Below are 15,485 nucleotides of genomic sequence, written 5' to 3'. Positions count from 1 at the left end.
GTCGAGGTGAGAAGAAGTTGTTACATCAGAGATAAAAAAAAAAAGAGAAACAATTCCTTCTCAGGCTTACTGTTAAAAAAAAAAAAAAAGCATACTTAAATATTTATCAAACAACATGTTTAATGTTAACTCTGGGTAAAGTGAGGAGGTTGCCGACCCCCTGTGGTCAATAATCAACACCTCCAGCCTGCAGCTCCTTGTGGCTTTCCACACTTTTCACTTCATTGATTTGTTTTTGCTGCTCAATATGTTTGTGTAGCTCTGGCTCTCACTAACCTCAAATATAAATCTGTGGGAAGATGTTCCCTGAACATAAGCTCACACGTGCTGATTTAATCTGCTCAGAGCAAAACTCCGGGAGAGCCGGAGTAAAGAAGCAGCAGGTGAAGGGAGTCAAACACCTACAAGTCTACAGACACCCAGAAACCTCATCTAGTTTGTGCACATATGGCCAAAAAAACCCTACAATTAGTTCCAAGACAGAAACATGTCATTAGAGGTCACAGACAGGGAGAGATGTCTGCACAGTGATAGACATCAAATAAGCAGTTGAATTCTCTTAATTAACTTTTGATCCACAGAGATCAGAGAGAGAAGCAGGCATTTATTGTAGAGGCAGTAATCAGCTCGCTGTCACCAGCGAGTGGCTTGTGAGTGATTTGTACATGAAAACAAGGTTTGCTTTACAAAAATGGCAACAAACTTCTACTAAAGGTTAACACTTCAAATAAAACAGAGAACCTGAGAATATCCAATGATTTGTTTTCAAATGACCACTAAATACTCCTTGATAATTAAGAAACTTATTAGGTTCAAGGACCTCAGGAGGAAGCGTGAAAGACAAGTTAGGGTGGGATAACAGAAAGAACAATTGTGAATCACACTGAAGCCAGAGTCCAGGCTGAGGCACATATGATGCTACAGACCTGGCGTTCTTGGAGGCGTCTGGGCGCAGTATCTTCACAGCTACCAGAAGGGGGCGACCTTTTCTCACATTGAAGGGGAACTCCAGTGTAGGAAGGTCCTGAGGGCTCTCGATTTCACACAGGTGTACCTTTCACCCAAAAAATGAAAAAGGCAGGCACTGTTAAAGCACACTCACCCTTCTACCCACTGGAGTTACTTTTCATCTCATTTCTCACCTCTCCAAACTGCCCCTCCCCGAGCTTCTCCTTGAAGATGAGACACTGGCGCGGCAGCTCTGGAAGCGGGGCAGCATCAGCTCCGGGGCTTGAAGAGGCCAAGGCCGGAACAGCGTAGGTGTTGTTGCCACTGACACCTTGCAAGCTCACGATGTCTGCCTCGGCATAGTGGGGGACGCTGGGGGGCATCGGGGGAGACACGGGCGGAGAGAGAGAAGGGTAAGGAGGGGACCCGGGGTAGGGAGGAGGCTCATCCTGTGCTGGGGGGAAACCTTTCTCCATGTCAAAGTCCAGACCACAAGCTGAAGAGAGGAGGAAGATGCAGAGAGGCTGGATGAGACTGAGAAACTACTGTGAGAGAAGAAATGTGTAATCAAATACATTTTAAAAACAGAGCTGTCTCTAAACAGTTTGGGAATTATTGTTGTGAAGGGATGGATTGGATCATTTGAGACTTGTTCAATAACGTTCAGCACATCTACTAGAAGAGTAAAACAGGCAAACTGAGTGAAATCACACACAAAAGGTGTTTTGACCTCACAAATTCACCGTTGTAAATGAGCAAATGATGGGCCCACACAGCTGTGCAGTCATTCATCTGCCTGGACGCTGAGCTAAAGGAAGAATAACTCAGAAACTGTCATCCAACAGAAATTCCAGCGCACACTGGGGATCTCTAGATCGTCTTAATTTATTAAGAGTCATCAGCAATCACAAATTTGTGAGCTCGTTTCTCACTGCGGTTGTGTCTGGCATGCTCATTCACACAATGCAGTGATGGCAGGGGAGACTTTTGCTTAAGCAGACACACTGAATCACCCCCATAAGAAATAAATCACGGAGGTCTGTGACGTGAAAGGCGTGAAGGTGCTGTCAAAATCAGTGACACGCTCCTGACTGAAGGCTAAACTTTCTTACTTAAAAAACCCCAAAACCCTTTCATGTATTGCACAGCATCGGTCTATTCTGCTTAGATTTAAACCTAATTAAAATGTGCTGCTGCGCTTACTAATAGAATTTAAACAGCTCTGAAATATTTAATTTAACAAGGGGTAACTTTACATTCAACACAAACTCCTCTCATGAGGTTTCAACAGTTCATAAAAGTCAAACACTTGCGGGGAGTGTGGCCTTTGAATACTAAGTTGTTATATTTTTGTTAAAATAATAATGGGAACGATAAGAGACTTTTTAGTCCGCTTCAAGCTGAGCACCCACGGCCCCATGAATATTAATTATGTTTTAAACAACTGCTTAAATTCAGCATTTTGGACTTTATAATAATTAATGACAATTAAGTAAAAATTAAAATAAGCCACGTTGCAGTTCTGTACAGCTGTGATTGATTGCAAACAGCAGCATGCTAACAGGCTCACAGCGGCAGGACTAACATGTTAATTTTAAACAGGTAGCAAAACACAACGTGCACACGAGACTGGTCAAGATTAGTTTTACCGATTTTTGGCCATGAACCAAATTATTAGACAAATTAAAATTGTGACCAGATGACGTGAAGCGAAGGCATCACCGCATTTAGCCGTCGAGGCTAGTTTTATTGCGGTCCGTCCAATAATTAATGATTCAATCAAACCCACAAATGTGGAAGTCAATGGTGGGAACTGTGGAAGAGTCCAGGAACGACTGCAGACGTGGCGCCAGGATTACGATCCAGGACTGAGCCTTGTAATTAATTATTAATTCAGTGTTTTTAATAATGCTGCTTCTATTTATTAAAAACAGATAGACGTAAAGTTAAGAAAACAATGCTGTGATTTTTATTCTGCTGTGGATTGTGAAGACCAATGTAGGCTGACATTTAATTAAGCACCAAGTAGAGAAACAGAAAGACAGAAACTAGTGGGTGAGGTAGAAGAAATGCACATTGTTCTATTCAAACTTTGCTTTTGTGAAATGTCATTTGAAATTTTGAAAATAATAATTCACATTTTCTCTAATTTTGTCTCTAATGCCACTTAGTACACAGCAACAAAAATTGTGACCTACTCAGAAGTAAGACGCTTAGAATTATTCGTCTGATAAAGTTTGTCACAATACTTCTTGTGATTTATGTCTTGTATACATTTGTCCTCTGATGTATTTTCTTTTTCTGTAAAATGAAGTTAAAAATGCAAGCTCACTAACAACAGTGAGCATAAATATTTGCAAACCAGCAAACAACACCGCTTGATCAATCACATGACGGTGACTCACTGCATTCAGCCATGCAGAGATGGTCAAGAGACCTGCTGAAGTTCAAACAGAGCATCATAATGAGGAAGAAATGTGATTTAACTGACTTTGAATGTGACACGGATGCTGGTGGCTGGTCTGAGTATTACAGAAGCTGCTGATCTGCTGGGATTTTCACACACAACCATTTCTGGGTTTACAGAGAATGAGCTCGAAGAGAGAAAATATCCAGTGACTCCTTTTTGAAGTCAGAGGTAAGAGGAGACTGGCTAGACTGCTTCAAGCTGATAGGAAGGCAAGAATAACTCAAATAACCACTCGTTATAAGCGAGGAGCATCTATGAATGAAGAATGAAGAGAGAAGAGCATCTCTGAATGCACAACATTTTAAACCTTGAAGCAGATGGGCTACAGCAAAAAGACCACACTGGGTGCCAGTAGGGCACTTCTGAAGGCATAAAAAGGTGCAAACCTAATAAATTGGTCAGTAACTTAATTTCTCTTCATAAATAAAAGCGTTGAGTTGCTCAGTCACTCAGTGAAAGGTACAAACTACAGGGGGGGACCATCCAGTTGATCATTACAGCCATGCTGCTTAGTGCATCTAGCAGCAGCATGACTGCTAGTGTGACAGCTATGCTTTCAGCTTGGCTCAGCTCGCTGCAAGCTTTATAAAAAGAAAAAAGTCTGAGTCTGTTAGTCAGTGAACACTTTTAGAATTACCCAAGAGCCAAACCATCCCTTCAAACAAGCAATGAGTAATGTGAGTGGTGAGTGAATGAGAAATGAGTGGAGAGGTCAGACACATGCAAAATACACTAATTCTATGTAGGAAGAAATGTTTGTGTCTCGACTGCGACAGCACATCTGCCGTCTCGACTCAGGTAGTCACAGATGGATAGGTAGGTAATGAAGCAGGGGCCCCTCTTGACTGTTGGCCCAGTCTGAGGTCTCTTACCCTGGGGCACATTGAGGCTCTTTTCCCGAACCTGTGTGGAGCTGGGGACGACTAATGCTCTCGAGCCTTTTCTGTGATCTGGTAGGAGCAGGTAATGGGCTGGGTTGTTTAACAGCAAGGCTGGGAGTGCACACATACACACACACACACACACACAAGAGGATGCACGGGGCGAGGTGGGGTATACACAGGCACCACAAAGTGGATCGTACAACGCACAGAAAGTGGCACAAAGTACAAACACAGCAAAACAAAATACCAATGATTAGCATGACAATGTTAGCATATCCATCATAATAAAAGGGATGAGGTGGGGTTGCGCTGGCACATGGAGCACAGAACAAAAGTGCATTGCAAAAACAGGCAAGTTAACGTAACTCAGGCAACAATCAAACATAACAAGAACCAGTGGATAAAATAATGTTTCTGTTACTCGTGTTATTTCAAATTCACACAGGCGCCTAGTAAAGATGGCATGCCGACCTCCTGCGGTACAATGCAAGCAAAGGAATGCCTTTTATTTCTTTACTCGTCTTTTCCCCCCTCCCTTGTTGCTTTTCTTCCCTTTTCCCAGAACAATAGCTCTTTTGTGCCCCCTCTGTGCTGTGCATCTTCATGGAGGCCCTCTCCCTGGCAGGGTGTTTAGTTTGATTTACTTTAGCATGGTGGAACGTGTTGTAAAACTATTGTTTTCTTGACATTCATGCCACATTTTTTCCCCCGTCTCCAAATGTGTTTGCTTTCTGATATGATCAACAAAGCAATCCGTATAAACCACATACATTATTGTAGAAATTTACACACTGTACATGTGGAAGAGTGCATCGTTTCCAAGCCAGCTGCAAGTGGCTGATCAATCTTTGTCACCACATGTTTAGCATCAATCAAAACTAAGAGTGATTTCTTTGGATTGAGCAGCTACAACAGAAATCTTTAACCCCTCAATGAATCAAACATTTCCATCCATATCCTACATAACTGAATAGGTACCTGTGCTGTCTCTGTGATCTCGGGGCCGGAGCAGGGCGCTGGGCTCCTGATACTCCCCTTCTGCCTCTCTGTCGTGGTCTCGGTCATCTGGAAAAGTGTGGATGCGCTGGTAGCGACTCGAGTAGCTGTGGGTGTTGTTGATGACCACGTTGTCTGAGGGGACTGAAAGGTGAACCCGCAGCTCATCGCTGGACAGACTGCCTTGGGCCTGGGGAGGGCAGAGTATTCAGGCAATATAAATGCACCATCTGAGTCTCCGGAGCAGATGTGTGATCAAACCGTGAAAACGGGCACTGATCGTTACACAATTAGCAATAAATGTAAAATGATTCCCACTACACATCCAGATGGAAATGCAGAGTGTCTCTGCCAAAAGACTGGCAGTTGTTATCTCAGGATGCCATCAATCACTTAAAATTGGGTAAAAGGAACAGCTCAGGCTAATCACATTTCTCGCTTAGAGCCATTTATTCAGCAGAAAGTAGTTCCCCTTGAATCTGTTAACAGCAAAATTACCGTTTACCATTTTCGGTTCTCTAGAAAATTATCGTAATTTTTGAGGTTTTCAAGGCTTTCTGCAAAAGTAAACAAACATGTTTTAGCTGGAACGAGCGTGGGAAAAAACAAAAGTTTCAAAAGTTCGGCTAATAAAATCAGGACTATGTTTAAGAAGAAAAAGCCCACACTGCTCATTATGAGTATATAATGAGTTGGCTTTTCTGTAGAGCTGCTCATTTGAAGTATTACTATACTCGTGCACTAAAAGTATCCCACAGTGCACACATACTTTAAAATGGGCTGGATGTGGTGACCCTAAACCCTCCCTTACTTATACTGCAACACACCTGGGTTACTGGGGGCTTCCCATGATGCACTGAGTGTTTCCTTTTCACTTTCTGCATGTTTATACACCACTCTGCATTTAATCATTAGTAATTATTAACCTCTGTATCTCTTCCACGGTGTACCTTTGTCCTGTATCATCGTCATGTTGGAAAGTTTAACTGACTACACAGTAACCTACATAAAATTCCCAAAACAGGGAATAGGGGAACTGTGAATGAATGACTGACTTTGGATACAACCCAAGATCGGATGAATATAAACCACTTGGGATAAATAAGAAAATGTTTCATGAGCTGATCCTCCATGAGCGCCAGTTTAAAAAGGAATGCCATGTGACCCGAGTCTGGACCCACCTTTCCCAGTAACTTTTTCCAGTACTGCCTCCAAAGAATGACAACTATCACAGCCAGGAGCAGAAGGATGATGCCCACCAGGCAGCCAATCAGAATGGCTGTATTGCTGCTGTCGTCTTTAGCCACGGGAAGCCCCGCCCTTGGAGTAACAGCAGCAAACGCCGGCCCTGGAGAAGGCAAATAGAGGATGAAATGTTAGCATGTTTCCTTGATTTCCTAAAAGTTGCATGCGGGTCTGACGTCATGTCTATCGATCACCATGCAACACCGGGGTCTTCGTGTGTGGGTGTTTGTGAGAGACCGCACGCTGGTCTGAGTTAATGCTCTGGTCAGACTGCGAGGATTTGCTCTTTCGGCACAGTCACACTCTCACTGAGGTCGCGGTTTCATCAGGCTTACAAAGCATCTGATAGGGATTGCCTGTGTGAGAATGCATTTAGTATGCCCGCTCATACCAGAGAGCTTCTCAGAGCCCGCTGCTGTGAGAACAGTATGTCAACACTGTTTGGCTTTATGCAGCGCTTTAAAGTCAACTATTAATCAGAATCAAGCAGCTATTTCTTCTCCTTTGAAGGTCAAATGTGGCGTGTAATTTGAAAGATGAATGAAAGAGTTTCCTCGGTACAGTTTAGTGTAAACTTTTGCCCATAAACAAACTCTTACAGGCAACAGAGAAACTCATGCAATATGGTGCATAATGCATTTCCGTAGATGTGCGCACATAAATGCATATCATCAACAAACACACACCTGCGCCCACGCTAATGCGCGCACATTTACCACCAATTGATACATTACAATGTCAGAGCAGAAGACGGCCCCTTTCTGTCTGTCACTTCAACACCATGTGGGTAATAAATAAACCCAAACAAAGCCCTTCAACCGCAGCCAGTAACGAGGACAAAGCAGCATACACGCCACAGAAAACCATTTCCAGCTTTCTAAAAAGCCTGTTATTGTCTAGCTGTGGAGACTAGAGCCAGTTCCCGAAAAACATGCAGTTTGTGAGACCACAGGAAGCCCAGTTGTTATTCATACATAAATAAATTTTACTATAGCTCGGTTAGTGTTTTCTCCTCCAGCTGTATATCTTCAAACCCAGGGGAGAGAGCCCGGTGCCAAAGACTGCCCCTGTAATCCTTCTCCCATTATACTTCATACTCTCTACCGAGCAATGGGACAGTTTTAAGATGTTGGAGGAGGGCCAGAGTGGATGGAGTTAGCTTCCCCACCCCTCTGATCGTCCCCTCTTCTCTTTTTTTCCTCTCACCTGAAAGCGTCCAGTTACCAGTGGTGTCCATCATGACAGCGGTGGTGGTGGTGGTGGGGGGTTCTGGAGGAGCGAGGGATGGACAAAGGAGGAAGGCATGAGAAGAAAAGTGATGGAGACTCAGAAGAGAGTGATGAGCAGAGGAAAAAAAAGTCCTGGAAAGCAGAATTCTGCCTTTTTTCTTTTACTCCGATACAGCAATCTTTAAAGTTATTAAAAAAAAACCATAATGAAACAATTGACCTTTAATTTTAAGCCTGATTTCTCCTTTAAATACAACACACTGTGTTAGATAAGGATCGGGCACAGAGGTTCAGGCAAAGAAATTTCAGAGCTCGTGATGACGACAGAGGCCAGTCAAACACGTGCCTCCTTTGGCGCTGCATGCCTCTGGATCTGCTTCATAGGCATGACACAGATGCACTGCCAACATGCTTACACTCATGGCAACTGGAAAATAAGAGATAGGAGATGATAGAGAGATCAGGGGAATTAGAGATGTGGTAGAGCGCAGCATGGACCACGGAGGGGTAAATGAAAGAGCACGGCAGGTGATAAAAGGAGACAACAGAGAAGGAATGGTAAGTGGAAAGAGTGAGAGGGGAGATAAATGTTGGGGTGATGAGCAGAGGGATAGAGGGGAAGCGCAGGACTCACCAGTAGGCCCGGTAGTGGAATTGAAGGCACCGCGGCTCGATGTGGGAGCAGAGGAGGTGACATTAACAGGAGGAGGAGAAGATGATTTGGTGCCAGGAATCTTGGGAATATTTGGAGGAAATAAATCAGTGTCTGTGACATCCTCCTCAAACGGCTCTGAATAACCAAAAAGAGACAGAGGGGAGGGGGAGAAGTCAATTTAATGAAAATAAATCATGTTTTATGTGTTTAGAGGGTTTTGTGTGACGCAGCACACCTTCTGGTAGCCCTCAGCTGTGAGGAAACAGTGACTGTGGTCACAGCTGGTTGTTATTCCAGAGAAAGCCAATTCATTTCATTGGATTTAATTACCTTGTTTTTGACTGGGAACTGATCCTTTCCTTATCGATTAGCATGACTGATTGTGTTAGCTCACTAACCCTCGGCAGGTAATCAAATAACATACTCTGCTTTGTTTGCACAACACAGCCAGCATCTCGGTCTTGTAGCTCACGTATGACTAAATGTTAATGCAGGAGTCGACCGGGGAGCTGGAAGGAGTTCGGTTTGTGAAAGTTGACAGCAGAGGAGCTCTGAGCATACTCTCAGCTGCTGAATGCAGAATGAATGAGCGCCGAATGTTTATATGGACCCCCTAATGTGAGAGATAGACTGTAGACATACGTGATTAGAGGGTGTAAGGAACATCTGACTCTGAAATTACCTCTAAGCCAGCAATGCTAGCCCGGTGGATAGTTGAGTAACAGGTTATCAACCAGGCCGACCGCTTTGTGATGCCAGATGTGAGCCAGCTCTAACTAACACAGCATACAGCTGCATTTGTCGGTAGTTTTGTGAATAAAGTCCGTTACAGACTTCGTGCGACCTTTCTTTACGTGTCAGACGTTTGAACCAAACCTCATTTGGTCATTTATCACCAGTGTGGCTCGAGTCCAGCAGCAAGACGTGTCAGGCCACTGCTGGGTCCACTGATCTGAGCCACCTGAGTTTGGTGAGATAACTCGGCTGATTCTTATCCAACTACACCTGACAGTGTTTTTAACTAGAAAAGACAGCTTAATTAGTCACAGTAATCTGAAGCTGAGAGCAGAGGAGTCCTCTATCCGACTTTGACTCAGATAGGCATGAAACTCATCTTTCTCTGTTCGCCTTCATGCTGCGCCTGATTGTTGGAACCTAGACACAGATAATGAAGACAACAGATGGAGGGAAAATAGTCACTTTTTTAAAAATAGTGTTTTAGATCAGGTAGAAAAGAACGAACGCTAATTATGTTCACAGATGGGCTGCTTTGGGTTTTTAAAATTCTGAATAGGAAAGTACTGATAATGTCTCAGAGAATAGCATGATTTTTCTGTTCATGTCCAAAAGAGGACTCTCAAATGCTGAACATGTTGATCAGTTAAAAGGCTGAAAGCTTCACTCTAAAAGCCACAGCAGCTCCACTTTACTTAAATTTTACACTGAACACCTGAGGAAAGCTGATTGCTGTAGCATGGATGAAAATCCAATCTCTCACAGGTCGGTATTTTTTGGCTTTTTGTTTTGGTGCCATCTATATTTAGCCTTTCCCTAGACAAAGCTAAATCTCAGCTTGACTTCCACGATAGTGCAAGTTGCTAGGATATGTGTGATGTAAGCGCCTAGCGTCTATAGAAGCAATAACCGCCTGCCAGAGTGGCTAAAATACACATCTCACAGATGAAAAAAATGGACAAACTCAATTCTGTTTCCTACCAGAGAGGAAAGATATCTCGCTGATGAGCAGCCAACGGTCGGCAAAGTAGAATTTGCAGCGGAGGATCTGAGCCGGCCGGCCGCCCAGTGGGAGAGAGATGGGTCGTGACGAGGGGTCTTTTAGATCCTCGAGGGGCACAGGCAAGGTGAGGGCAGGAGAGGACCATGGCTGGAGGATGCCAGGCTTAAAAAGGCACTCCACTTTGCTGAAAACTCTGACACCCTGTGTGTGACGGTTATTACTGTGCACCTAGAGGAAGGAGAAAATTGTGTGAGTGCAGAGAAGCAAAAAAAGAAAGAAAAAGTTGCAATCAGTTACAAAATCTTTTCACTACCTATAGCTCATGGAAATATCTGGAAAACCTTTAGACCTTTGTCATTCATTATCCGCGGAAAGGCAGGAAGAGATTAAATTAACGCACAAAATTAATGACACATTCTCTTTCTGTTGAGCCATAATTGCTTTGGCACGACTTAGAGCAGAGCCGGGCTGCAAATTAACAAAATTAGAACACAGGAGGAGAGAAGGAGGGTAGAAGAAAAGAAAGTGTATGACAGAAGAGAAGAGAATAGAGGATATATCTTCTCTGTTTTACAAGCAGGGAAAGGCCAAAGACGGAAGAATCCATAAAAGCTGAATTAATATACGAGGAGTCGTTGTGGCTGGAAGCGGAAAGAGGAGCTTGACAAGAAGAGACGAGGATGTGGGGGAAGATGGAGGTTGGTCAATTGAGGTCAAAAGTATAGATCTAAGAGACTGAAAATTAAGAACGAGATAGAAAAAAAAATCCCCTCTTAGAGAGCAGAGGCTGTTCTGACAGGTTAGCTGTAAACCTTACACACTGAAAGGCCAGCTGCTCTAACCTAATCCACGTGTTAAGTCTCTCTCACACACACACGGCGTGCAAGTGTTTCTGTTTGGAAAGGGGACAAAATGGGGTGTGTGGGTATGCACTGGAAGCTGGTGGTAGAGGTAGAGCTCTGATAAGTCAACAGAAATAAGGAAATTTACTACTCCTTCAGGGAATGCAGCTGCAAAAGCTTAATGTAAGACACACGTTAAGAAATCAAGGGATATATTTGTCTACGTCCACATGCACGGGCAAAAATCTTGGACAAAAAGGCCCAAAGAACAGAACAGAAACTTTAGAAAATGTGTAAGAAGTGCAGGTTATGGCTGACAAAATGTCAAAGGGCAGATTTCTCTTATTAAACACAGTTTGAGGAAGTGCGGTCTTCAGAGACGAGTCAAGCCAGAATCAGGTTCAGGTTCCCTCTCCTTGTTTATTTGACCTGTGTGTCTGACATATCCGCTCGGGCAGGCTAGTGTAACGCTGCGTGTCAGTTGAGGTTAGTGTATGAAAACGACTGGGGAAAAGGCAAGAAAAACAGGATAAGCGTAGGAAAAACACCACGAATACCGCTGGGAGAGATTTTTAAAAGGTAACAGAGGTAAACTGTGGAAAAACACGTGGAAAAAGAAAATAAAGATTCAAAAAATGTTCAGTCACTGTCAGGAGATTTTAGAGTAATTACTTGTGCCCTTTTTAAGGCATGCAGGCTGTTCAATCCACAGAGATGTATATGGTGCTTCTCACCCAAACCGACATTCCAGTCCGCGTCCAATGAGACAACACAGTTATAATTCAAACTGGGTTGCTTCACACCATTATCCCCCTCATTGCTCCACAAACTAACCCCAAAAGCCGCACAGACGCACAAACAGACTGTGATGCAATTTGGTGGCTCCCAGAGAGACGAGCACTGATGCACTGTCCCATCATAAACAATGGCACATTCAAACTAATTAAATGGCTGCAGAGCTATTCCAGTAAAAATGTTGCTTCCTGACGCTGCAGATAAAGGAACTTAGTGCTGTTTAAAAAGAGAGACACACAGACACATAACGGTGCTGATGGAGTTCGTTTTAGGGCCCGAGCTGCTTGGAGACAAAGGAATTTCTAAGCAGTTTCATCAGATGGAGAAATGGGACATGATTGTTTTGGGCTAATGAGATAATTAATCAACCAAAACAATGTATTAATTACAAATACTTCTTTGTCAAGTCAATGGCCTGTTCATAACACAGGAAGACAGGAAGACAGACACAGAGCAGTTAACAAAAGTTAACATTTTTGTGCCTTCGAGAAGCTGGACGCATCGAGGTGCTTCGAACGTTCAGACTGTAGCCCATAAAAAAGAAAGTTTGATTCGACTGCTGTCTGGTTTTCTCAACTTAAGTTTTGGAGGGTTTTTTTGGCAGACAGTTAGAAAAAAAGATCTTCATTTTAAGCTGAAAAGGATGATATGCATCAAAGACGCCCCATTTACTGAGCCGTGCTTTGAAATGTATCACACAGACAAAGAGACTCCTGTTGGATGGAAACTGTGGAGGGTTTAACTGCCAAAAAAATAAATATCAACTACATAAATACATTTATATGATCTTAAATGCACCAATCAATTTAACTGTTATATATAGAGAGAAATCTCAGTTTTAATAAGCTCCTGTGTTCCTTTCCCTCCTGGTACTGATTGCCCTGTTTATACATGTATGATTTTTCCTTTGTATTTTCCCTCATATTTATTCCCCAAAATGTATTTATTTTTGTGTTCGTTCTTTATGCATTTCTGCTTATAAAGGGGGGATTATTCAAAGTGTAACTGCACCAGCCAGAACAAAGCTATTCGTTTTCTACCAGCGGGAATACACGCAAAGAAAAAAACAATACAGAAATAAATCCATAAATAAATGAGTATTTCTTAAATTAATATTAATACATGGACGTGTGAATAAACAGGGGAGAGCAGGAGGAAGTAAATGGAAACCATATATGCCACATTTTCTTTAATAAGTCAAGGTCTATGTTCAATTTTAAACTGTAAAAATGTAGATTTTAATAATATTTACCGACTCTTTCTTTCATTTACTATGGCAGTTTCACATCTCCATGAACAAAGTCCTGCCATGTCCTCTTAACCATTCACCCAAAACAAAAACACAGGAAATGCACTGAAATGTGACCTGATATGAGATTATCTCAACACATGAAAAACTGGTTTGCGATAAAATGAGTGACGATTTCTAAAGATGATCATTCTTACAAGGTGGATCTCCTCCAAGGCACAGACCATTGACTATCGCTTTTAGCCGCAACGGCATCTCTGATTTACACTATCTGCAGAGGTAACAACGCCCTGCACAGATTTATACACGCACTACTGCACACAAGCACAACTTCGAGTGCCTACCTGCATGTGGTGGAAGACTCGTGGTTTCTCAAAGTGGAACTCAATATCCACGCTGCCTTGCCCGAGGGATTCCCGGCTCCAGCCCAGGTAGTCATACCCAGGCCACACCCTCAACTCCTTAGTCTTTGTAAAGTCGTCTCCTCCCAGGACACCGTCACACAGCTGACCAAGCCCTCCAAACTGTATCCTGCACACAAACAAGCAACAGGTAGCTGTAGCTAAAGAGGTAGTGCAAAGTGTTGAAGTGTCCTCGGGCACTTATTGCATTGCTACTGAACCCCAAATTGGCTTTTGTGCGCACCAGAGGTTAAAAGAAAAAAGAGAGAGAGAAAAAGTGTATAATGGCACAGAATAAAGCACCAATTGTGTGTCTGAGTGTGGCTTTTAGAGCTCAGTAAGAAAAGAAAGTGCTTTGTAAGGACCCGTACATTTACCATTTAAAGCAGAAATAAAGCTGTGTGCACGAGGATGCACACACACTAACACAAGTTCAAACACAAACCTTAACCCCACTTCGTTTTCCCCCTACAAACACACACCTCAGCAAACAGCAAACACTAAGCAACAGAACTGGATCCCCAAACAGTTCCCCCCACTGCCGACCATATGAGCCCTCGCCCGTGCGTTTTGCTACGGGAGCGTCTGGATTACATCAAAAGTGCTACATCACTGGCTAACAAAACATTTCAGCCCCATTAAGCGCACAGCCCACGCAAGGGTGGACACCACCCCCATTTCCCCCCCTCCATGGCTCCCTACCAAAAACCTCACGGCCAGGAAACATGCCTCAAATCCCCGAACAACTAAAGAAAATAATGTCATTCCCTTTCGATTAGGCCGACTGGATAAACCTCATGAGAGGATTTGGCTTCAGAGCTAGCAGATGTGATAAGCACAGTTTTTGTTACTCCATTGATGAAGTCACAAATATCATCATGATAGCGCTTCACCCCACATTTCTGGGTGTCACTAATGTGGTGTGAATTGTTGTCATGATCATATTTCACATTTGCCGCTGCAGTGCCGTGATTTATAAACGAGGCCATGCCTGCACATTTCCATTAAAGCGAAATCCAGGCGTTTATGGAAATCCAGCATACTTGTGCATAAAAATGAAAATGGAAAAGATGCTCGGAGCAGATGTACGTCTTACCCTTGTTCCGTGCTCCCATCATAGGTGGAGTCGTTGAGATACACAGACATGCCGGGCAGCTGCATAACATGACCCACTGGAGCTGTGTAAGCCTTCAACCCATCTGAAACACGGCAAGACGGGAAGAAATATTAGTCGAGAGGTCCTTGAAACAAGCATTTTTTTCCCCGTTTTCATTGTGAGTAGTTCAACATGTACAGAGCCAACAGAAATCCCAGCTGCAGGGAAGAACTGCTACAGCTGGATTTCAAGCAGTAAAACAAACTAAAAGGCCAGCTTCTCGGGCCTGCTTGGCCCAGTCACCATCCACCAGCGGAACTCGAGCCTCCTTGCCTCTAATGTACACCTAATCAGCCCACTCCCTGAGAACAGAGGTGACGTCAGTAACGCTGACTCCAGCCCGGTGCTTTGCTACCCAAAATAAACACAATTCTTCACATAACATATGTGCAGCACACCCTGATTGCACATAAACATGTGTCTTTAGATGTGAGTATTTGCAGGTACCGGTGTGCGAGTGCTTGAGAGCCAAGCAGGTCCAAAGTTAAAGCTAAGGAATAATAATGGGGTGACATTGTGCTGCCTCTCTAAAATCTGATATGGAATGAAATAAAAGGTCAAATATGTATAATTTGACCTTTTATTTCATTCCATATCAGACTTTAGAGAGGCAGCATTACATTGTGTAGATTCTGCATAATCTCCAGCCCGTAGGAAAAACGAAAAGGGAAAAGAGCCGAAAGCCACATTCAAGCATATTTCAGAGGGATGGTGTCCCTGAAGACACAGACCGGGAACTGGTCTTTTAGTGCCAGTGGCAGTTGTGATTTACTGACAACCCAGTGAGCGTCTGAGGGAGGTGGGTGGGGCAGGATAGGAGACATAAATACTCAGTGAGTCAGTGTTGTGCTTCAGCAAACATGGAGACCAACACCAT

General features: G+C 43.4%; 1 protein-coding gene across 5 annotated transcripts in view; it reads right to left on the bottom strand.

The window, feature by feature from the left end:
• Positions 1-15,485, bottom strand: part of ddr1 (discoidin domain receptor tyrosine kinase 1) — a 54,917-nt gene that overhangs the window by 6,952 nt on the left and 32,480 nt on the right. For 2 of the 5 annotated variants that reach the window (XM_026184957.2, XM_080308402.1), the window contains exons 7-16: positions 14,549-14,651; positions 13,396-13,582; positions 10,144-10,393; positions 8,407-8,562; positions 7,750-7,812; positions 6,480-6,646; positions 5,281-5,488; positions 4,291-4,410; positions 1,143-1,444; positions 927-1,054 (exon numbers count right to left, since the gene is read on the bottom strand). In XM_026184957.2, the coding sequence (XP_026040742.1) occupies positions 927-1,054; positions 1,143-1,444; positions 4,291-4,410; positions 5,281-5,488; positions 6,480-6,646; positions 7,750-7,812; positions 8,407-8,562; positions 10,144-10,393; positions 13,396-13,582; positions 14,549-14,651 (1,684 nt within the window). The remainder of the gene's footprint in view (positions 1-926; positions 1,055-1,142; positions 1,445-4,290; positions 4,411-5,280; positions 5,489-6,479; positions 6,647-7,749; positions 7,813-8,406; positions 8,563-10,143; positions 10,394-13,395; positions 13,583-14,548; positions 14,652-15,485) is intronic. The other 3 variants (XM_026184955.2, XM_080308403.1, XM_026184956.2) reach the window with 3 other exon arrangements.

The sequence above is a fragment of the Astatotilapia calliptera genome, chromosome 11 (assembly GCF_964374335.1).
Source record: "Astatotilapia calliptera chromosome 11, fAstCal68.1, whole genome shotgun sequence".
Taxonomy (NCBI): domain Eukaryota; kingdom Metazoa; phylum Chordata; class Actinopteri; order Cichliformes; family Cichlidae; genus Astatotilapia; species Astatotilapia calliptera.
Note: the sequence above shows the minus strand (reverse complement) of the source record. Positions and strands in the feature narration are given on the sequence as shown.